Raw genomic sequence first — 24,997 nt, forward strand, 5'->3', positions numbered from 1 at the left:
ATTTGATTGCCCTTGATTTATGCCTCTTAAATTCCATTAGCTTCAACAGAGTTATTTCTGATTTACGGTTTTGTAAATGAGAAGGGACTTGATCCCACTGGGACTGGGTAGATGTTTACAAGTTTCAAGACAGGGACGACAGTTATTAAATATTTCACGATCGAGATTTAAAAGGAAATTAATATGGACATTCTTTAGTGTGAAACTTCTCTTGCTGTAGTTTGTTAAAAAAGAAAACCTATTTCTTAACCACCCTTTATACTGTTTGCATGATTGAAATAGCAGTGTCAGAACTTTGTCAAGCGTCATTCTTATGCTTTATTATAATTATGTATCAGAGAGTACCGATTACAAGAAACAATAATCCTTAAGAGTCTGGAGTAGCTAATAATATATGGAATATGGCAGTTCTGTTTGCTACTTAAATAAACATTCATGATACTGCATGAGTATCCATCGTCATTCTGTCATCATTTTACATTTGTTCAGTGATACAATGTGAAATAGGATTTGAAGTCAATAAAATAGTGACAAAGCTCATTTCAGGCCATGCAGTGTATCATTTAGATATGTTAAATTACAGAGTAGTGAGTTAGGAAAGGGAAAAAAAAAAAAAGATTTCAGAAAGCAGTGGCAATTTAGTTGACCCCTCAAAATGTTTTAGGTATTTGTTTCATATTCGATAGCTTCATTATGGGGGCTGTTTACTGAAACAAACGTTACCATATTGCCTAACAGTTTCTTTGCAGATACAATGTTTGTTATGGCTTGAACCTGCAATGCATGATTACTGTGTTTGAAGTCACTTGAAATATTGCAGAGGTTAAGTTTGTTAGTACAGCAGAAAAGAAATACACTTTGTTGCACTCATTTTTACTTGCAGAAATAAGGTGGTGACTCATTGGGCTTCACAAAAAGGGGCACGAACTACCAGTTTACATTGCACTGCTTTCTGTATTGAAAAGAAACAATAGAAAAGATTAATGGGAATGAAGGCAGTAATTGATTTCCGTTTGAGAATTTTCATGAAATGTGTAATGTTGCCCTGGAACTGCAAACCCACGGTCACAGGTTGCTGAGCAACCTTGCATTGCTTTATTTGATAGGGACATGAACTTGCCAATTGCTGCGATGCCTCCTTAGGCAAAGCTCGTGGTGACGCTGGAGTTGGAATTATTAATGCCCATCGTTGTACTTGCATTGTAGAATTTCACGACAGATGTGGAAATGGCTTTCTTTGCTATCTCCCACCAGCTCTTTTAGGCAAATATATCTATTGGAAGACCAAACCTGCACTTCATACAAAAGCATCCTCTCCCCCCTTCCCCCCCCCCCTCAATAATTAAGGACTCTGTGTTCATTAATTTTTAGCTACTTTTTTGAACATTGTTCTAATAGTCGCAACCTGTTTATCAGTCCTAGTGAGGAGGTGGATGAAACTCTTCCTTACTGCCTTTAAAAGAAAGATTTCAAGTACTATAGTGATATTTCTTTCAATTTAATGTTTGAACAATCAACATAGTGTCCAGACATCTTCCACTTCTCACATTTTATTCATTCTTAACTTCAGTGAGGACATATTTACCCTCGTCTCTAGGGAAGTGGTACCACATAGCGAATGTTCAGATGGTATTGACACACAGCACAGTTCAGACTCAAGGAGGTCTGCCAGCTCTTGTCCTCCTGTAAAGACTGATGCATGTTCTTGTTCTCAAAGCTGCAACACCAAAAGGCAGGGGCTAGGCTCAGGCTCTGCTTCTGTCATGATTTTTGGAAGGAATACGTATTTACTGTGGTCTCATGTGACCTGTGGTGTGTAAGGCACAGTTTTCTTCACTGCTCATCCATATAAGACTCAAACAGCATTTTCACCTGGTCTTTATTCAGGCAGCTTTTTCTTGGCTTTATTTACCTGACATGTGTCTTCAGGATATCTCTTTTTATGATTTGGCTTGTGCATTCTTCTTTTTTTCCTGCACTTCTAGAACTAGCATTGTTTGTAATGAAATATGATGAAAGTTGTATTTTTATTTTAAAGAAAATCAGCTAACTGCTCCCTCCTTTCAGAACTCAATAAGGCAGAATATCCAATATCCACAGGATTTATATGAATATATAATCCAAAAAAGATGCCACAATCCTCTTTGGAAGGATTGTTCATCCTGTATAGTAGGGTAGATTAAATTAATAAATCTTACTGTGATTTAGCGTGTATTAGAATAAAGCTATGATACAGTTCTAATTTATATCTTTTTAATATCTAAATTCATATTATCTCCTGAGACCTGTGACCTCTTTTATGACTTGGTGCTTTCCCATTCTTCCAAAGATAGTTGTACTGAAACTTAGTTGTGCTACATGGCAAAGCATTTATTTTTTTGATGAAGCAAAACATTTTATGTTGCTATTTGGTCATTAGTTTTTTTCTCTTTTTTTTCCAAGTAGTTCCACATGTTAAATAAGGTTACCAAGAGAGCACTAAAGTACTGGAATCTCAAAACGTAGAATTTCATTTGGCAATACTTGTTTTAAAATAAAATTGTACAAAGTAACCTGTGTGCAGAGGATATGATCTAGGAAGCTTTTTCTGATTTACCTGAACTTTGTAAAAGTTATAGGCCGATTATCAGTCTCAGAGGAAACTTAATTTGGTTTATATTGCTAAGTATATTTTATAATATATTTAGAGTAGAACATTCCTCTATTTAGAGAAGTAGAATTTTGGAATTCTAAATATATTTTAGAATAAATCTAACTAGGAATTTAGAATTCTACATTTAAATTTAGATTTGAATTTGAATTACATTTTAAGTATAGTTTAGAATTGAGACTTTAAATATGTTTAGATTATATTCTGGAATGCAGTAGAAAACCTTCAAAAGAAAACCTATTAGAGAAAGTATTTTTATAGAGGTAATAAAAAATTAAATATACCAACTCATGTAAAGAATTTCCACTGTAAACTGAAATGTTCCTTTTATGTTCTTTTTAATATGCATTTTTACTTAGTTTAGCTATGGTAGTATTTTCTCAGAATTTTAAAGCTTCCTAACAGATACATAAAAAATCCAAAATCACATTAAAATTTATGAAGTTACTTTGAAAAAATCTCAGCCTTGATACTGAATTAGAATGATATCAAGAATTATAATTGACCTCAGGATATTGTTACTTTTTTATCCTACAAACAAAGGCACCTGAAAAGTTGAAAGACTAGAGAGCCTATGTTTATTTTTCCAATGAAGGAGTTAATGTGCTACTTTATTTTTAAAGCAAAATACAGCAGTAGGTAAGCAACAGCAGTGACGTTATCTGAGAGAACATAATGCAGAGCTATTTTATTTTAATGGCTCTGTTACTCATTTTTGACATCAACTGTTTAAAAAACCAAACTGTACTTTCCTAGCTCAAGGTAAGTGTCCAGGCAAAATTTCTCCATTCAGATAGCTGAAACACAGAGGAAGAATACAGAAGTCCAGAGTGGCATATGTTAATTCAGTAAGTTGATTTGTTTTTCTCCCCATTTAAACAGGAGAAGGAATGTCAAAGGTGAAGTGGTAAAGCATTAGCATGTTCCTACCATGTGAAGAGATACAACCTGATTTATTTCTATGGAAATTGTGATGTTTCTGCTGTAATAGCCATATGGTTTAATTTATCTGCCTGTTTTGGAGTTTTGTTTATTTTTCATATGCAGGTGGTTCAGAAGGGACTCTCCTTTTTCCAGCTAAACTGTCCTGTCCTCCAGGCCAAAGATTTAACAAACTGAGTAAAAACTCTTGATTACAGTATAGGTTTTTTTCCATCTAGGAGACTCAAAAAATGTTTCAAGAAGGAGAGGTGCATTTAAGACCAAGCCCAACTTGTTCAGTGTCACTATTCAGGAACAGCAATGCTCTGCAGACATATCAGTTCCCTTTAAAACAAACCTGAATAGAAAGGAATGTGACAGAAGCAAAATATGAACTGGCAAGTTAGGCTATTTCTACCTCGAGCACATACAGAGATGTTTTCACAACTTGGGCTGTCGAACTTCTGTTAGCTAATTGGGCTTAAAATAGAGTTGAGAACTGGGTTACTTGGGCATTTGAGCGTAGCTGGAATTCAAGCTTTCAGAGTAGCCTGGGTTGCATCTGAGGTGACAATCTGTGTTGATACCCACATCACCTTGGTTCTGCTGTTGCTTCAAATTCCTTTAGTAAACTAAGTTTGGGCACATTAAAAGTGCACTTTTTCTCCCCCACTCAGTAGATATTCCTGTACCGTACAGATTCAGAGCCTCTGTAATACAGAGACTAAACATCATTATTTCCTTCCTGTAGACTAGTCACTAGTATTATCTTGCTACTACTGCAGCGCAAGACAAGACCATAGTGTTCAGTAGTGCCAGTGGTTTCAGCTTTTTTTTTAATGTTATCTGCCTGTAGTAATCCAAGAAGCTATTTTAACTCATGCAGGGTAGTGTAGGATATCAGCCCGACAGGGGTCTAACAGAGAGCTTAAATGTTTAGATAGAGGCCTCTTCTTAAGAGTTAGAATTTTAGGTTTTAGGCTGAGAAAGGTCCCGAGGGCCTGTGCTTCTCTCTCCTAAATATTTCATAAACTAATCTTTGTGAGAGCCCCAAATTGTGCAAAACTCAAAGTGGTCCAGTCTTTCACTTTACTGCAATGAGCCATATGTGGGCAAAATCTGCTATTATTTCTTGTGAATGACACGTAGGAGGTGAAATTCCCGATTCTGATGACAAAAAAAACCAATAAAAAAGCTTTTGATTAGAGGGTATATTTGGGAGAGAAAGAGCCCCCATCTCAGTCTGGAGGTCAGATGGGGGAGCAGCTCTGCAGCTGTCCTCATCATGGTTGCTTCACCAGCCTCAGCATGATGGAGATCTGTCCGTGCTGACCCAACAGGGGTGGGAGTTGGGAGAGAGAGCTGGAGGTTACGAAAGTGTGGTCACTATTGCAGTATCTTACGGGAATAAACCCCAATCCCCCAAAAAACTCCAGTACACTGTTTTGCTGCTTGGAATACAAGTCAGGTTCAGGTTGCAGGTCTTGGATGAACACGCCCTTTCCAGATATAGGTGCTTTAATTTGAGTAGGTCAGTGAACAATTAACAGCCTCTGCAGGGCTTTCTTACCTCTAAATGCTGAGATCAGAACCCTGTTTTTAAGATATTTAATACTTCCTAAGTCTGGAGGGACACAAGAAGGAAAGGTCGTGGCAGTTTTCTGTAGTATCAATGAACCCGTCTTCACCTGTGGATAACAAGGGGCCAACAGGGATCAGAATTAAGGGCTATGGGCTCACCTTCTTCACGTTCATTAGTGGTGTGCCTCAAAGGAGCATAAGTGGTATTGTAACCTGTGTCAACATTTGGTTCTGTCAAAATGCTTTGTGATACTAGGTTGGCTTCTCTGGCATTTAACACAGGGAAGAAAACTCTGGTAATACCAACACATTCTGTTCCAAATTTTTCAGAATGAAACGTTTTCATTTTTGCTCTGAAACATTATTTCCAGTGTACTTTGTATAATGTGACAATATTTTAAACATTTTAAAGTTTGAAATATAGTTGAAGTGATTTTGTCAAAATGAGATGATGATAGTAAACCTGATAAACTTTCTTCATCTCTCGCTTCTTGGTATTTCCTTCTGTCAAGGACTTTAGCACTTTGGAAATTTGTTGCAATTCTGAAAGAAGTGAAGGGTCAGATCTACCACCCACATGAGGTACATTGCTGTACCTATTTATAATGGTTTATGTTCCAGGTCTGCAGAGGGGTAGCAGCAGATCTGTGCTTCTTAGGCTCTTCTAGCACTTTATAGAGTTCAGAACTAGATTTGGACCTGATCTGCCTTCCTTTCCCAATCCATTTAAGACCAAAGTCATTAAAGACTGGAGAAATAGGGAGCCTTACAATATATCCACCCATTCACCTGCTCAACAGCACATTGTTTTCCTTTCAGCCCACTGGGACAAGTGTACTTTGCAGCCAGATGTCTAGGTGAATCTTCTCTTAAAAAAAAAGTTTACTTACTAGGTAAGAATCTGTTGGGAAGGCATCTCTTGGGTTCCTTCCCATTAGCTTGAATGACTTCCCTGCTCATGTTCTGCTACATGGAAGTTTTAGTTGTAGTTTCAGAGCTTAGTCAGATATGTCAGTTTGGTGATCATATATATATTTAACATAGGTTTAACAGGCAGCTTTAGCATTTGTATTTCCTTACAGAGTTAATGAGGACACAATATGGATGTAGATGAATTCATTCAGTAATTATGTCCTAAATTATCTTAATATTGCCTTAGACTATAGAACTACATATGGAGGAAATATTTTCCAAGCCTAGAAAGCCTAGAAAGTTTGGCTCTTGTTTCATATTATCTTTAAAATTCACACATTTTCTCAACTTCAAATAGAAAATAAGACCTAATAAATATAAAATTAATGTAAATATGAGGATGCTTTGGTTTTCTGGGATTCCACTGTGATATTGTAGGTTTCTGACTTTCAGGAATTCTTTAATCCTTGAATAAACATAGTATCGTACTATTAAAATGCATGTATATATCTATTTAGAATGTTCAGTGATGAAGATTACTCCTAAAGAGAGTAAGCCTCCCCTGCCCCCGCCATCCATTCTCCTTGCTTTTGGCCAGGCAATTCCTCAGGAATGTTTCTCTATTTCTTTTTAAAGAAATCAGGTCCTCCAGGTCAAAAAGGAGATTACAAAGATTTCCCAAGGATAAAAGAGTTAAATTGCCATCAGTCTCTAAGGTAGTTAGCTCTGCAGTCTGGTGTTTCTGTCCTTGCATTGCTTTTCCTCTGAGAGCGCCTCTAAGACCTGGTAGTTAAAAGTATAAAACACAATTTAACAAGAACATCCATAATGATAAGTTTTATTATGCTATATTTCCATGGTTTAACTGTTCTCCAAGTGGCCCAAGGATTTGGAAGGTCTAAGTAAATTCCCATTAAGGGAAAAGAGGGCAATAAAATTTTTAATAATGCTGGTGTTACCTTACTGTGAGAGGCACTGGCAGTTAGTGAATATGAATTAAATTCCACTTAAAAGATTTGGGATCCTTTTATTTCATTGACAGTTATGAACTAAAGCTGTAGATCTCACCATTTTAATTAATTATGATTATTAATAATTGTTATTATCTGAAAACTGATGGTGCCTGGAAGACATGGCGGTACAATTACCACACTTAATTCTAAGGGCTTAATTCTGTCTCCTCAGTGCAAGGTCTCAGAGGGAGGACAGCTGTCAAGCATTACAAAGCCTCAGGCTGTCCCCCTTTGGCTGGAAGGTAGAGCACACAGATCGTTCCAGTCTCTTCTGTGGGTGGCTAGTGCTGCTAAACTATAGGACCTCCAGGAGTGCAATTATGTCATCTCCTAAATTTGCGGGTTTGGATGCCCTTAGAGGGATCAGCTAGAGTTTATCTTTAGTAAATATATAAATAAATAAAATCCTCAAACTAGTGCAAGACAAGACACAGAGAACTGGGTGGTATTGATATCTGTGTAGCACAAAGCAGGACAGATGTTTATTTTCCTTAAAATATGACCTTTCTGTTTGTGCAGTTCTGTGCAGTGGTAAAATAGTTACCTGCTTGAGCTGTGTTTTTTCAGTAATGTGTGTGCTTGTGTAGACACACACATACACACAGAGTAGTAGGTTTCTAATTCACTCTGAAGACAGCAAGGTCCATAAAAGGTCTGTAACCTTTGTAGAGTACTCTGGTATGGTGTATGTGCACTTTGCTGATCTCTGAGGACTTAAGGAGCAAGAGTAGCATCACTTTCCAGTAGTTAGCACTTCAACCCTGTTTGAAGCTACTGATGAGTCTAGAAAATGTCCATAAAGTGACTGATTACTCCCCTTTGTCTCAGGGAAGCATGCCGTCACCTGCACTGTTGCTAACCATGGCACCAAATTTCAGTGGTTGATATAAATAATAATAATTCAAAAAGGGCGCAACAGTAGCCTGATGCTAGGGGATATTCAATGTGCTGCAGGCTGTTAAACTCAGAGTAAACTCTAGTTAATGTGGTCAAAAGTGATGCAATAGAAGAGAATAGACTATTTCTGATGCAATAGAAGAGAATAGACTATTTCAGTTGGAAGAAACCTACAACAACCATCTAGTCCAACTGCCTGACCAATTCAGGGCTGACCAAGTTATTATTAAGGGCATTGTCCAAATGCCTCTTAAACACTGACAGCCATGGGGCATCAACCACCTCTCTAGGAAGCCTGTTCCAGTGTTTGACCACCCTCTCGGTAAAGAAATGCTTCCTAATATCCAGCCTAAACCTCCCCTGGTGCAGCTTTAAACCATTCCCACATGTCCTATCACTGGATCCCAGGAAGAGATCAGCACCTCCCATTCCATGTCCCCTCCTCAGGAAGCTGCAGAGAGCAATGAGGACACCCCTCAGCCTCCTTTTCTCCAAACTAGACAAACCCAGAGTCCTCAGCTCTTCCCCAAATGACATGCCTTCTGGCCCTTCCACCAGCTTTGTTGCCCTCCTCTGGATGCATTCAAGGACCTTCATCCTTCTTAAATTGTGGGGCCCAGAACTGCAGACAGTACTGGAGGTGAGGCTGCACCAATGCTAAATACAGTGGGATAATCACCTCCTTTGACCGTCTGCTTATACTGTGTTTGAGGCAACTAAGGATGCGGTTTGCCCTCCTGGCTGCCAGGGCACAGTGCTGCCTCATATTGAGACTGCTGTCAACCAGCACCCCCAGATCCCTTTCTGCAGGGCTGCTCTCTGGCCACTCCTCGCCCAATTTATACTTGTGCCCGGCCTTACTTCATCCTAGATGCAGAATCCAGCATTTTGACTTGTTAAATTTCATCCCATTAATCACAGCCCAATGGTCCCATCTATACAGATCCCTCTGCAGGACCACTTGTCCCTCAAGAGAGTCAGCAGCACCTCCCAGTTTGGTATCATCAGCAAACTTGCTAACGGGGCATTCAAGTCCTGCATCCAGATCATTGATAAATATATTGAACCCTATTCTGGCCCTAGAATTGAACCCTGAGGAACACTGCTGGTGACCGGTCACCAGCCAGATGTAGCCCAATTCGCTACAACTCTTTGAGCTCTGCCTTTCAGCCAGTTTTTCACCCAGCGCACCGTGAACCCACTCATCCCACAGTTGGACAACTTGTCCAGAAGGATGCTGTGAGGGACAGTATCAAAAGCCGTACTAAAATACAGAAAAACTACATCCACCACCTTCCCTTCACCCCCTGGGCAGGTGACCTTACCATAGAAGGATATCAAATTAGTTAAACAGGACTTCCCCTTCGTGAACGTGTGTTGACTGTGCCTGATGATTGCATTATTCTTTAAATGCCTTGCAATAGTACCTGGTATAATCTCCATAATTTTTCCAGGAACTGGGATTAGACTAACAGGTCTGTAGTTTCCTGGGTCTTCCCTCTCACCCTTTTTGTAGATTGGAATAATATTGGCTAGCTTCCACTCAGCAGGGACCTCCCCAGAAGGCCCAGGGTTCAGCTGCAGCTCTTTGAGGTGTCCACAAGAAGAATTCCCCATATATGTTTAAGGAGGGTTTATTAATGGGCATGCATGTAGAGATGTGAGACAGGGCTCATCCATGCTATAGAGTTGCACCACTTCAGCTGGAGTTGCCTTTCAAAGAGAAGGCAGCATGAAATTATCGCAGTGCTAATATACTTTAATTAGGCTTAGTCAAACCAATTCCTATTTAATTTATGATAAACTGAAATGAAGATACCGATGGACCAATTGCACAGACTGGGATTAATATCTTAGACCCTGTTGCCGTTTTTCCCATTAGTTGAATTAATTTAAATTGTTGGGGGGGGTGTTTCCCTCCAAAAAAAGTTCTCCCTCATTCCCCTGTGCTGTTTACATCTTTAAATTTTAAGGTAAAATATTCAAGTGATCCTTGAGAATAATAGTTTTCTATCAATATTTCTTCTTCGTCTACTTTGATATTTTCCTAATATTTTTGTTTTCTAATATTCTAAGAGCATATTCTTGGAGTGTTTCAGTGGCTTATTTCCAGCTCTCTTTGAACCTTTACTGTTGAACTCTCAAGTTTCCAACATGTATTATTATAGATGCAAATTCAGAATACTGTTGGTTTTTTTTAAGATTAGAGTTTTTGAGTGTTGCTCCATCCTCTCTGGTGATTTCATTCAGATTTATTTGCCCGTTCTTTGAGATCACCTTGAGTTCCAACTTGAAATGACAGTAAGCTCAATTGCCCCTTTTTTTCTCGTCATTAAGGAACTTCTAACTAAATTATTAAGTATCTTACAAGATTCACAGTGAAATAGAAGGTCAAATTCCAAATGAGTTGGAGAGACATTCTCCCTAAAGCCAAGGAGGCTGAATTTTTTTTTTTATAGGTACATGAAGCTAAAGTTTCAAGTTATGAATGTTTAGATATTAACGATTCTGGAAAGGAAAATTTCTTTGTCAAATTGTGAAGGCTGTCTTAGTTTAATATTTACATTGCTACTGTGTACTGATGGGATGAATAAGAAGTATTTTTATTGTACTGTTGTGAAATTTGCAATTTTGCATGAATTAATTTTGTACTTCAAGCTAGTCATTATCCTATGAACTTACTGCTTGCTTTCTTCTACTTCTTTCTTGCCCACATTTGGCAGGAAGAGAAGCCTGTTCCTTTGGTATAGTCTAATGCTATGAACATCCTTTTTATAATTTAATTATATAAATAACCAAATCTAGTGCATTTTACAGTACATTTCCTTAAGCAAACTGGATGGAATGCTTTTTAATAACCATATAGCCATTTGATGATTTTTATACTTGCCATTTGAAGACAGTTTGGATATAGATTGATATAGAATTACTTAAAGTACTGCATATAAATTAAACATTAAAAAGGTAGATACAGCCAGACTAAGCAGCTCAAGTATAATCTTTGGTTATGCAGTTACTGCCTCAAGGACACTCCATCCATTTCATATCATATGTCCTTCTTTTGAAAGATGATCACTGGGTTCAAGTAACATTTCAGCACACAGGAAATTGCATAATTTATAGACTTTTAGAAATGAAAACCAGAAAACTGGTTTTCATAAATTAAATCTCCCTCTCTTTTTTTCTTCTCTCCCCTTACAGATTGGAACACTGAAGGATTACTACCACTTCTACCATAGTAAAACAATTAAAAGGTCAGTTCTTTCAAGTAGAGGTACCCACAGCTTCATTTCAATGGAGCCAAAGGTAAGAAAATCCATGTATATGTCTGAGGCAAAAGCCTTTGCATTTTTTATATGAAATATCATACTAGAGGACATTCACCTGAATGGCATATAGCATTACAAGAACTGACACACTATCTATTTGCTAAGGTTCTGCTTCTCATTAAAACAAAACGAAGACAATACCATGCTATTAAGTATGTGCTATTCTTGGAATATAAGGTCCAACATTATTCATGGAGGAGTACAGGAATTTTGTTAATGCACTAATCACTGTGCTGTGCTTCTCTGCAAAACCACATGTGTAACATTCATGTCTGCAGATCTCCTGTAAATCAACCAGCTTTCAGAATGAAGGTGAGCAATGTAGGATGGTATGATGTTCAGAGGAAAGTTTCTCTTGCTTTTTTTCTGGTCTTTTTCTGGACTTGGTATATGAGGGATTAAAATAAGAATGCTCTTTTCTGTGGTTCTTTTGCTAGTTCCTACTGATCAATTTTAAGATCTGTTTGAAAAATGGTGTCATATCTTTTGGGGTATATATTATAATAGGTAAACTGTCAACATCATTTAATTACTGATTTATAGTTAAGTATAATATTGTGTTGTATCTGTATCCAAGATACACTTTTGTTTTAATCCTTTAATTTCAGTGTTTAGTAGCTTCATCAGTGACTGTAGAATTGGACTTCCTCTGGTTTTCTTTTAGAAAGGAAGTTTGGAGAAGATCTAATTAGCTTTTTTATGCTGTTCATGCAACCCACTCTCACCAACAAACCCCAAAGTTGCTGGTGTTTTTCACTGGTGATAACAGAGTCAAGCTTTTTTTAAGTCCTTGGATGATGACTGTTGTCTGTGAAGCATTTGTCAGGTTTTACTTGACAAATAATTTATGAGAAGTAAAACTTAGCAGTAAAATACAGTTTGAACACTGTAGATATACAGTGTACAAGTTTAGCATCATACAGGAACACTTCTGCAGTCTGGAAAGCCATATTTAGGGCTGAAGTTCCTCTTGAGGATGGGACATGACTAGGGAAGTGCATGTGTTAACCCTTTAATAGCATCAGTAGCTCTGCTGAGCAGTGTATTTTGGGGATTAATATGAAAATGATCAGGGCCCAAACCTCTGTTCCCACAAGTGCTGAGACCCAGCATTCAAACAAGCACCACACTTAGAATAGGCGATACTGCAAAAGGAAGGGAAAGTGTTCACATCTGTGTCAGTCTATGCTCTTTTCCATGTGTGCAGAGGTGGAGTGAGTTACACACAAACGCACAAGTTCACACGCACGTACTACCATAAACTTTGGTGTTACACCCAGCTTCCAGATACCCCTTCTGCACCTATGCAGCCAGCCCAGACTATTGTGGCCAGAATCATGAGAGACTCTAAGGCAGAAAAAAATCAGAGCCATCATTTATTTTCCAGCGCTTTCCATGTTAGGCTGTTTAGGTCTTGTCCCCAGTCTGTCCTGCTGCTTGTACAGAATTTCTGAATTTCTGAATCATTGTTAAATATCACTTCAATATTGAAAAGCTCTGGTGAGGGTTATGCAAGGTACTCAACCCTGTTAATGATTCTGTACCCAAAGAGAAGCTGATGGTCTAATACTTAGATCTGGCAAAAGTGTTTGTGATTCACTTTGTGACTACTCAACTGAACATGGGCTTGGGAATTCTTGTGTGGCTGCAAACATGTCAATATATGGACATGTATTTGTAGAATAAAGGACGGTTTGTTCTCGGTGTGTATAACATTTAGTGATTATTAAGGCAGACTGGAAATCTAATTTTAATATATAAGCTGGACCTTTTAAAAACAAAAGCTTTAATCTTAAATAAGACATATTGCATGGCTGTAAGAATTTTAAAGGACCAGTACTATATGCTATTATATTTATGAGTGTTACTGTATCTAATGCCAATATTTGCAGCAGATTAGATGGCATGTGTATTTGTGAACAAAGGAACACTGTGGTTTGTTTACTTTCCAAATCACTTAACAGTAGTTTACTTAATGCTTAAAATCCTCTCCATGTAACACACAATCTCCATGTAACATGCACACACAATTAACTTGATCTGTGCTTGCTTCAGATGTGGATCACTACTTTGCTCCTTTATGAACTTTTAAATGATGGAATTTTTACTGAGTGGTAGTTCATTAAGTAATTAACGCATATAATGGAAGAACCGTTATGAAATCTGGTATTTCTAAACTACTTGTGTGGATAGTGTTTAATTTCACTGTATGAATGCACAAAGATATACAGGTAATATAAAATCTTGCTATTGTAGATTTCAATATATGAATTGCTCTGAAGAACTGTGGCTTGATTTTTTTCTTCTGGAAAAGGCTCTTGACACTTATGAATAATATGAATAGATCCAACAGGGGGCATAAACTGAAGACATGTGGATTACACATTTTGACAATTTTCTCGGCGTTAACCAAGCATTAATCTGTATTTAGGTGCAAAGATAAAGGATATGCAGTGTAATACATTTGTCCATTATGATCCACATCCTTGCCTAGTGTTGTCATTTAGAGATGAAATGGATTAAGTAGTTTTAGGAAGAGGTGCCCAAATGAGGCTTTAATGTCCATAACATAGGTTGTCATGTAGAAAATTTGAAACATAGCTTTGTCCACAGCATCCTTTCCAGGCCTGTGTATAGTTATGTGGTGTTTCCTATGTGTTGATAGAAAAACAAAGAAGTGAGAGAAGTTTGTGGATTCAAAGCAGAGATTAGTACTATGCATCAAAGCTAAGCGTTGAATGAAATCTATTACAGAGGTTTCCGGTCTCTCCAGCTGATGTGCTGCTTGTGGTTAGCCTTTGGCAGGGGTAAATGAAAGCACCATGCCATGAATCAAGAGTCTTTTTTAGCTTCGTAGAGTTTGCTCAGCAAAGTTATTTTGGTGACGCCACAATGCATGAAACGATGGGAGCAGGAGCAAAAAGGAAGTGGGAAGATGGACAGAACCAGTCCATAGCTGAAAGGTATCCTGAAGCTCTAATTCAACTATTAAATTGTTGAGTTTATTGTTGGTAGACCCTCTATTGAAATCAGACTATTACAGCACTTGCAGGGGTGGGAATAAAGAGCTGTGGTGCACCTCTGGGTTTGCCACACTAGTGAAACAAAGAGTCACAAAGTGGAAAAAATTGCAAAGAATGATTGTTACCTCAGTCTGTAAGTCAGACTTTATATCAATACAAAGCATAAGGAAAATCAGGTGGAGCTTTTCTATCACTGAAGAGATTGCAGTTCCAATGAAATGTTAGAGTTGAAGCGCCTGTGCATGACAATACATAGAAGTTACATGGACATTATAGATGAGAAAGCTGTCTTTTTGTACTGAACTGTTACGTGAGATGAAGAGTTTGTAGAGAAGGGCTATGATAATGAAATTTGTGACTCATATGGTGCAAAATTTCCCACAGAATCAAGTAGCATAAATGACAAAGCAATAATCCTAGAAGAACACAATTCTTAAGGTAATAAAAGGCAGCTTTAAGATTGATAATATATTCAAATTGATGTACATATGAACTAAAGTTTGTTCCATTTTGCTTATGAGGTCCCCAGTGCTTTGCATCACAATGGAGATTTGAAAAAGACATGGCCCACAGCAATGCTCAAAAATGTAAAATTAATAATTCATGTTCCTGTAAAGTGTCACATTTACTAATGGGGAAAACATTTTACAGCATTAGTGTTTGTTTATCAATCTCAACTAACATGACATCTCATCTTTTTTAAATTTTAATTAATTTCAGGTAGATTTATTTGGGGTTTGAACTCCTGGTTGATGGGTCAGGTTCACTCATCTTTTAGAAATGGAAAGACTTTCAGGCTCACTTCCACTGAAATAAGTAAAGCTACCTATTTTCAGCAAGATACCCTGCTTAAGAAGTATTTTGCAAAAGTGTCATGCCTTTGTCACCTCTGCTCCAGGATCAGAATACCTGGGGAAACATTACTCCAGACATTTACATGTTACCCAGCCTGACCTATCCACACATAGAACAGATGTGTATAACCTGGTGATAAAAAAATGCTAGTACCATGGCTGGGCAGGGGGAATTCTTACCTTTGCCATAACAAGCTGAATAGAACTGGTGGTTGCAGCATGTAAAATGCTGGCAAGTGTATCTTTGATGAGACAACACAAAATGATCTGCCCTGTCTTCAGAGGATAGGAAAGTAATGCCAGAATCCTGTCGTCATTACTGGTAGGACATTGTGGATGTTCATAAGAGGGCAGAGGGAAGGAAAATAGTAGCAGCCACAAGTAAATGTTTCATCTTGTTGCTATGTAGTTACACCAGTTCATATTGCTAAATCATATCCTGGGTTGATACAGGAGATAGATAACTAAAGAGTAGGGGAAAAGGTGGATTTCACCACAAGCTAATGGTCTTGCTTTGGCAAGGAGTATGCCACTACTTGTGGAGTGCGCCATTGGGAAGCATACATTCAATCACTCTGGATCAGACTGCTCATTGCAAATAGAGAGGAGGGTTAAAATTTTTAGTGCTAAGATCGTTGTCAAATTCTGTTTTCCAATTATTTATGAATTTAAGTGTTCCAAGATTGCAGTGTGAGGTTGAGTAAGGAGAAAATAAAGCTTCAAACAATTTGGATTTAATGTAGGGGGCACAAAATTCAGCAGGAATGAAGAATGTTATTACAGTACTAAATCCCCGGGCTTTTAAAAGCCAGCATCGTGGACTTACTGCTTAGAGTAATTCAGATGAGAATGTTGCTATGGGTAAGGTTGTGTTTCATATTGCCAATGCTAAGTGTTAAGTTGTTAAACCTCATTAGTGAACAAAAAGATTTTGTTAGCTAAATAGAATAGCACAAGAGTTAAACACTGGGACCAGGTGATTTACTGAGGTCTGCCTGGGTAGCCATAATCTGTACAAGCACTCAGAGGACAAAGAATCAATACTACTCTACTTGGTTGCAATATAATAGGAACTGTCATGTTGTTTTCCATGTTCAGAGTTTGACTGGAGGTTTAAGTTAGTATTAAGTAATGCAGTATTTACCACTGTGGACCCTTTATTTAACTGCCTCAAAAAAACTTACATGAGCAGTGCTTCAATCTTTAACTTAGTCAAAATCAAGGATCAGACCTGCTATTTCCAAGGAGCCTGTTGCTGGGTGAGTTAGGACATGAACTGAATCACAATGTGTGAGAGGGTATAGCAACATCTCCTTTTAGCACCTGCCTTCGGAGTATTAAAAAGTTTCATGTAAACATGAGCAAATAGTCCTACAACTTGGATCTCTTTTCAGGGCTTTCTGAGATATGAAGTTGCTGCTCACTGACAAAGAACTGCATTAGATCCTGCTGTAATTAGTGTTGTTGTAACCGCATGTCATGTTGTAAAGTTTGCACAAGTTGGTATTTTGTTTGCTTAATGGTGATTGAAATCCGTACTTGTAGGGATGCCTGGTATGTTAGTTTTAGCCTAAACTACATTCTCCATCAGCAGAAATCCCTGGGTAGTCTGTGTTGCTTCAGCAGGCATCAAGAATGATTTTACCATGCTGAGGCTGCATCAAACTTCTTTTCATCTGTGACCCAGTATGGACTAGACTGCAGTTCACAATGTACCTATACCTAGAGGAAAACCACAGTGATTAATTCCAGTGAGTAGAGCAATAATGGAGTGGAATTGCAGCTGCGTTTTCTAGCAGGTTTCTCCCTTGTCTGCATCAACCCAATACCTGAAACACTTGAGAAGGTGGGGTGAAATGTCTAATTGTGCTGAGGAATAACAACCTAAAATTTGGTGTTCCTTTTGAGAACATGGAACAGTGTTTGGTCCATTGGATGATACAAACCAGCTCAAAGCTGAACCTTGGGTGACCATAACCTAAAGATGAAGAGCTTAATCCAGAGCATGTTCAGACAGTATCACATGAATATACATGGCCTTCCCCTTGTACTGTACTGGCCAAATCCAGTGCTGCTGTAACAGGAGATAACAGTTCTTCAGCAAATTTTGTCATATAATGGTAATTTCTTTTCATTAACTAGAATAGGTAGAAATATTTAATGAAGTTAATTGTAACACTAATGGGTCTGAAGTTTATTTGTGAAGAATAAAAGCTTTGTTAATGTCTAATTCTATTACTATATTAATGATAGCTGACTTAAAGAAATCCTCAAAAAATAATCACTGAAGCTTCCTAGTGGAACTACCTTTTGATGTTTTCTACTAAAACCAGAAAAATGGCCAGTAGAAATTCAGTGTAATATAATTTTAGACAAGAAAAATGTCCACTGTCAGGGAATATGGAAGTGTTGCTTGAAATAAATTATTGTGTTTGATTACTTACACTTATATTTCTGTTTCATCATGATTATCCCAGTTGTTAGCACCTGCCTGAAAGAGTTTTTGTCTCCTCGATGTCACTAATTGCATGTACATTAAAAAGAAATACTAGATTTCAGAACATCCCAATTTTCTGGTTTCCAAGTAATTTTACAGAACTCCTTGGCAATGACAATCTCACTGTTAACTTTTGGGCAAGAACTGGAGATTAGTCAAGAGGTTTTAACTGGCTCACTTCCTAATTAGTGTAGCAAATGGTTTGAGGAATGAAAAAAAAAACATTATTCAGCAGGATTGCATTCTCTTGCTATTTTCATATCATTATTTTCTTAAGCTGGTAATGAAATGGGCAGAGAAATTGAAAGACCACAGCATGGCAAGGAGTTGGGTCAAGATTTTGACCAGTAGTATGCTGGGAAAAACTTCAGTGCTCCACCCTTTTTATCAAATTATCGCAACTTCACAGAAGCCCAGTGTCAGACCAACTGTCAAATCTCCCATTCCAGCACTCAGCAGTTTGTAGGGATTGCGGTAGAGCTGCTATTATGGTCTCTGGACTTCACGGTCAATGAGAAAGGTGTTGGCTGACTCTAAAGAGGCAGGCAAGGACTCAGCCGTCTCTCAGAGAAGTAGCTAAAATCTTCTGAGACAAGAATATTCAAAATGAGTCAGTTTTCATCGGTCTTTTGAGTTTGTTGTATTTGGAGCCTTCTGGTTTTAGGGAGGCAAAAGCAAAAGACCCTACATATATTCAATGGCCTGGGGCTTTGCAAGGGACTTACTCTATCAAGAGAGAGACAAAAAAAAGTAGTAACCCATTCTGAATTTTGCAGAGTAACATATGTCTTGAACGTAAGTCTTAAAGACTTCAAAAAATTACCTGGATTGTAGCTGGATTTTAGCTTAGAGCTGTTTAAAAACATGGGGGATTTTTCTTTTGAGAAGTTGTGTTCTTTGACCTCTCTGCATTTGGTGAATTTGGGGCTCTTGCCAACAGGACTCTTTGGCTTTTGCTTTGTAGTGTGTGTTCTGCTGTTAAAAAACATTCTCTTTCCAGTAAACAGGTTGAGCAGAGGTTAGGATCCGTGGCAATATTTGTGACTGTAGTCTAGATCTTGTTACAGAAATTTGTTCAGAAACCTTCAAAAATACATAGAAATGTTCTTTAGGAGTGATGGAGAAGAAAACTCCCTCTGAAAGTGAATGTTATACAGTGTTCATTCACAATTTAAGATTTAAGATTCAAAATGTAACATACCTCTTAAATTTCTTGAATTTGAAGACAAATTAAGGAAAAGAGTTTTCCCTTCACTGTCACTAGTGGAACCTCAACAAAAACCTGTATTTTGGTATCTTAAAGCCTAAATCTAACCTGTTCATATGTGATAGTGGTCACAATTTTCTTGTGCAGACAGATTTTACTGGAGCTGCAGTGCTAATCCTAGCTATGGATAAATTCAGAAAAATGTCTTACTAGACCTAACTGCATATTTATTTAACATTGGCTTTAGCATTTGTTATCTTACTTTAGAAAATGAAATTCCTTAGGATATTCATAATTATTTGTGAATGCTTGTTTTGGTTCCTACCTTATATTCTCTAGGTATTGGAACATTTCAGGATATCATAATTGCAAAGTTGACTATACATTAATGAAATAACAAAAACAAGGAGGAAAAAACCTCTGTCCACCCATTGCTTCATCAGAGGACACTTCAACATCACAACCGTGGAGGTAAAGGTTGGACAAATGATTTGGGCAGCATGCACTCCGGTATGGTGCAGCATGCTATGGGAGTCTTCAGCTGGTAATTGATTTGAGCAGGGACTAGTAGAGGTCGCAGCCACTTTTGCTGAGAGTCTAAAAGGTATATGCAGCATGCTGTGTAGCTAACTTAATTAGGCATCATTGGGTTCATCCTGTGTACCCTACCTAAATGCTTTCTAACTTCTCTCCATTTTGGGATAAGATTTTCTCAGCACCTCTCTGTCAGAATTTCTAAACACGTGGCTGTTCTTTCTTGCTTAACAGCACATCTGCCTGGTTGGCTCTCCCCATGCAAGCTGGGAGTGCTCATCCTCATTCAAAGTGAGATCGTTAATGAGGGACATACAATGGATATGCAGCCAGATCGCACAGGCTTGTGCAGCTTTATTTTGTAAGTGCAAATGCGACATTAAAAAACCCGAGGAAAATCCATTTGCAGCCTGAAAAGGAAAAGGGTGTTACATTCCTCTCACAGTTCAGGAACTGCTAAAGGATTTTGCTCAGCCTTAATGATGACAAAAGCACTTTAGGTAAATCTATGTGTGGGAAATTTAAACCCATAAGATGGCTATTTCATCATAGCAGTTATAGACATGTAAAAGCAGAGGGTTATAAGGGAAACTGCTTGGCAATCCTTAGTTCATGGATGCTAGTAGGTGTTAGTAACATTTGAGTTTCTTTACAGTTAAAGTAAAGCAGTACATGCTTCTGTGTTTTTTAGCAGCAAAGTGGGTTTATAGGTGAGAAACGATAGGGCAACTAAAACTTTAAAAAAAGGTAAGGAGGATTAGTCCTTTCTTTTCTAATCTGTGTTCTAAGAGCTTGCCAGGGAAGACAGCAGCTCTTGACAGCTGCAATGGTTTTGCATTATACTAAGTGTGCTTTTGCTGTTGTTAGTCAGTTTGCATTGCTAGTGGCAGAGAGATAGCAAATTGCTGTTTTGGCTACTGGGCTATAAAACTGTTGGATATCAGAAAGAGTCAGAAGAGGAGGAAGTGGAGATATCCTAGTTTTGAACTAGAGAAAGACGCACCATTCTGGAAGAAGCTGATCCTGCGGGGCCAAATGCCAGAATATCGGGGGGGAGAAAGAGAGAGACTGAAAGAAATCACATTTTGGAAAGGAGCATCTCAGAGCAGACTGTCTAGGAATGTGACAGAACAGCTTCTATACACCATTTCCTGAGGGGATCCAGCTTCATCTGATACTGATGATATTGGTTATAGTGCAGGATATTCATAGCAAATGGATTAAAGATCTCCACCCACCCCACCCCACCCCCCAGCATTTGGAAAACTTTCTGGCAGCAGTGTATGTTCCTGATGTAATGCGTCAACATTTTTATGCATCTGTCTGCCTGCTTCTGACAGGCAAGACAATCTTGTTTAGTTCTAGTGGTTGTTATCTCACCCAGCTATTCTAAATTGTCAACAGCAAGAAATCATGATACACATAGATAATTTGTCATGTATAGCATTATTAACAGGTAAGTAAAGGCAGGGACAGGGAACGGGAAAGACATCCCTCCCCAAAACAAAGCAAAGGAATCTCCCCCCCTGCCCAACTTTTTGTGTGTAACAACCTCCTTTCTTTTAGGATCATTTTAAAAAGTCAATGTCACTGGAAAGCTGCTCATTTTCCTTGGCTGATCTGCTTCACTCTAGCAGATCCTCACCGTCCTGCAAGCTCTAAGTTTTAACAGCTCAGAGGAGGTGCCAAGCAGCTACGTCCTGTTCAGAGCTGTGCTGCTTGAATGTGTGTGGCCTTTGTCATACAACTTTGCTACTTCATCCTTCTGAATCCCTATCTGTGAAACGGGGACAGTGCTGACAGTTGAATAAAAACTTCTGCAAATGGCAAATGCACAGAAGTACCATGTATTTTATTCTGTGACATTGTATTTCTCTTGGTGTTACACAGAGCATTTTATGAATACAAACAACATTTTAGTAAAATAAAACACTCATTCTAAATCCTTTCCATATAATCCACTTAAAGCAGTCCTATCCATTTGTGTGTTGACTGTTGCTTACATAAGCTGTGTTTAACCTAGATTATTGTTTGACATTATTTTTTCTCCTTTTTTGAAGGGGAGTAAATGCTGTCACTCCCATTGATGCTGAAGTTCTAAATAAATATAAAGGCCAGAATATCGGGTTTTCTTTTCTTTTATAAAGGACCCAAATTAAAAATTTCTTTTTAAGTATGTTTACCAAACTGAGACTTGATCCACTGTTTCATCAGTAGCTGTTATAACAACTTTGTGTTATTGTATAATAAAACCAGAAGTTATGAATTCTAAACAGTTTTCTGTTTTCCAGGGTGTTCCTAAGAAACTATTTCTCCAAAATGCAGTTGCCAATAGACTCGTAGTCTGTAAGACCAAAAGCAAACACTGTAGTCATCCAGTCAAACCATCTTTGACCAGATGTCATATGGCTCACCAGAATTAATTTCTATTTGAAGCAGAGTTTAGCTTTTAGACATCTTCAGTTTTAATTAAAACACTGTGAGCAATGGAGAGTTTCTAGAACTTTTTAATATGTTCTATTTTTGCTTTATCTGAGGTTATCTAGCTTCAACTTCTAGCCATTTCACATTGCTGTAACTGTCTGTGAGTCAGAAGAATACACTTCTATAGCAGTTTGATGACGACCATATGTGTTTGGACACTGTGACCTAAATGCCCATAAACTCCCCTTTCCTCAGCTAGGAACACCTCCTAGAATCACTTCCTTGTAGATCTGTTTTTCTCTTCTTTTCATCATTTTTGGGCTTCTTTCCTGGGTCCTTGCTGTGTCAACATGCTTCCCTTGCCTTGGATGTAGAAAACTAGCAGTGAGAGTTGCAACTCTGCTCAGTGCAGATGTGTGGTAAACTTGCTTGTCATTTTATGAGCCCAAATACACTTCGATGAGGTAGTCTGAAGAAGGCATTTAGGTATTTTAATACTGCCACCTTTGTGAGAGACTGAGATTTCTTACCATCTCTTTTGACTTTCACACTGTCCTGGCAAATATTGGAAATGCAGTCAGGTGGTTTTAAGCTGTTGACTGATGATAATATGTGTGGTGGTGTCCTGGTTTTGGCTGGGATAGACTTAATTTTCTTCCCAGTAGCTGGTACAGTGTTGTGGTTTGGATTTTGTATGAGAACAATGTCAATAACACACTGGTGTTTTCAGTTGTTGCTAAGTAGTGTTTAGACTAAGTCAAGGATTTTTCAGCTTCTCATGCCCAGGCACCAAGAAGGCTGGAGGGGCACAAGAAGCTGGGAGGGGACACAGCCAGGAGAGCTGACCCAAACTGGCCAAAGGAATATTCCATACCATGTGATGTCATGCCCAGTACATAAACTCCGGGGAGTTGGCCAGGAGTGGTGGATTGCTGCTCATAGACTGGCTAAGCATCCGTCAGTGGGTGGTGAGCAATTGCATTGGGCATCACTTGTCTTTCTTGGGTTATATTTCATGCTTTTGTTGTTATATATTCCTTTTCATTACAATATTATTATTATGTTTTATGTTTTATGTTTTATGTTTTATTTCAATTATTATACTGTTCTTATCTCAACCCATGAGTTTCACTTGTTTTCTATTCTCTTCCCCATACCACTGGGCGGGGCGGGAGGAGTGAGTGAGCGGCTGCGTGGTGCTTAGTTGGTGGCTGAGGATAAACTATGACAGTTGTTAATCTACCAGAATCCAGTTTTGTCTCAGTCCCTCCTATCAGCAGGTAAAGGAACTGGACAGATGATAAGAGATATAATAGTGCTAATAGGAAAGTTTATGAAAGCTGTTATAGTTTTTGAAGCTCCTGAAATGTCTTCCCTGGCAAGAGCAGACATCTTCTGTAGCACATCCCAGATTATATCAAACAAAGCTTATGTTTGTATACTTCAGATGATACATGTTTGCATATTTGAAGATTGTCTTGGTCAGAAGAAAAAAGGCTTTGTTGGTACAGAGTATTCCTAGCCAGTAATCATATAAAGAATCACATTTATATTAGGCCATTTTAAAGTCCTTTCATCCCAACAGAAGACAAAGTAGAAATAGCTTATAAAGATTGCTATCGAATGGCATAAACATAGATAACAGAAATTTTGGCAAGACTGTAGAGACCACACTGCAACCTCATGTAAGTGGCCTGATTGGAGACTGAAAAGCTTTGGTATATGCAACTGAAAAGTCTATCCCATAAATGATAGCCATGGAAATAATGCTCTTTATTTTCTTTTTCTCAATTTATAATGACAAGTGTTATGAAATATGAGCATGGAGAAATGAATCCATAACTAAGTGATTCTTCTTGGCACATTCTAATGTCAGAATGTGCACAGGGACCATTCAGGAGTTGCAAAGCTGAGATGTTGCCCTTGTTTTAGCCAGGGCTTTAAAATAAAAGCAGTAACCAGCAGGTTCTTTAATCAAGCTTTTATGTGGTTCAACTTGCAGAAATTGAGAGATACTCGCTCGCTGGAAGCTGTGCCAGCAATTTGTGAGGTGTGGGAATAGTACTTCAGTTGAAAAAACATTTGCTTTTCTTCAGACTACTGAATGTAGGAAAAGAAACTTCAGTCCTTTTTCATTTGCCTGGGGGTTGGACTGCAATGTTTCCTCAAGCTTGGCCGTATGTGTCTTGCACAGGTTGCTCTTTGCATATTATTTCAGATGGTGATGATAATGATGTTTAAGAGCTGCAGCAATCAATATTTTTATAGCAGCAAACTTTGCTGACAGCTGCAAGACTGGAGTTCAGGACAGAAAAAGGTATGCTGGAGCTTGGGTCACAGGCTGAGGAAAAGACATTAAGCCAGCAATGACTCAAAAGGACACAGGATGACTTTGTTTGTTTGTTTGTTTTTTCCACTACAGCTTGTGCCAGAGGAGACAACGCTAATGATTCCCCTGTCTTGATTTGAAGGGATAGATCAGAGACAAACATGCTGGCCCTGAAAGAAATAGGAGTATTTATCAAGTTGTGCTACAAAGACATGTGAAATGCCAAAGAACTAGTGAAATGGGGTGGTGTAAAATATGCCACTGATACCCATAAAGAGTAAAACCCAATTATTTTTATTATTTCAAAACTCTAAAACTGATGCTTGATATAAGCACTTCTGGCTCAATTCTGAATTTTAAATACCTACTTCTAAATGTATGATATAAACAGGGTAGGTTTGGAAAAAAATACTTGATCTTTTTCTTATGATTAGGGATATACTGAAGAGTAGTGATAGAGGCACAGTCAAAAAAAACCCAGATGGGATCAACTTTTCCCATGGTTTAAAGTACTCTGATCAGAAAACTGCTTGATTTGATATTTAGTATATGCTTTGTGACTGAATTTTTCTATGGCGGATTTACATAAAAAATTTCCTTGTTGGCAAACCATCATTAAGCAAAAGTGCTGGAAATACACTGAGTAGTAGGTGATAGTTTCTTCCTTTGTAGAGAGCAAGAGTATTGTATGAGGACAATTTCAAGGGGTTTTTAGTCAGTGAAGAGACTGTTCAGGAGAAGTATTTGCTTTGGCAAGACCAGTATACCACCATTGGATATTAAGTATCACTTAATTATGGAATACTTTTACTGTCTCACTAATTCT

General features: G+C 38.1%; 1 protein-coding gene across 2 annotated transcripts in view; it reads left to right on the forward strand.

The window, feature by feature from the left end:
* PCSK5 (proprotein convertase subtilisin/kexin type 5) overlaps window positions 1–24,997 on the forward strand; it is a 257,932-nt gene that overhangs the window by 15,596 nt on the left and 217,339 nt on the right. For both annotated transcript variants that reach the window (XM_052776735.1, XM_052776736.1), the window contains exon 2: window positions 11,176–11,280. In XM_052776735.1, the coding sequence (XP_052632695.1) occupies window positions 11,176–11,280 (105 nt within the window). The remainder of the gene's footprint in view (window positions 1–11,175; window positions 11,281–24,997) is intronic.

Source organism: Harpia harpyja, chromosome Z (genome assembly GCF_026419915.1).
Source record: "Harpia harpyja isolate bHarHar1 chromosome Z, bHarHar1 primary haplotype, whole genome shotgun sequence".
Taxonomy (NCBI): Eukaryota; Metazoa; Chordata; class Aves; order Accipitriformes; family Accipitridae; genus Harpia; species Harpia harpyja.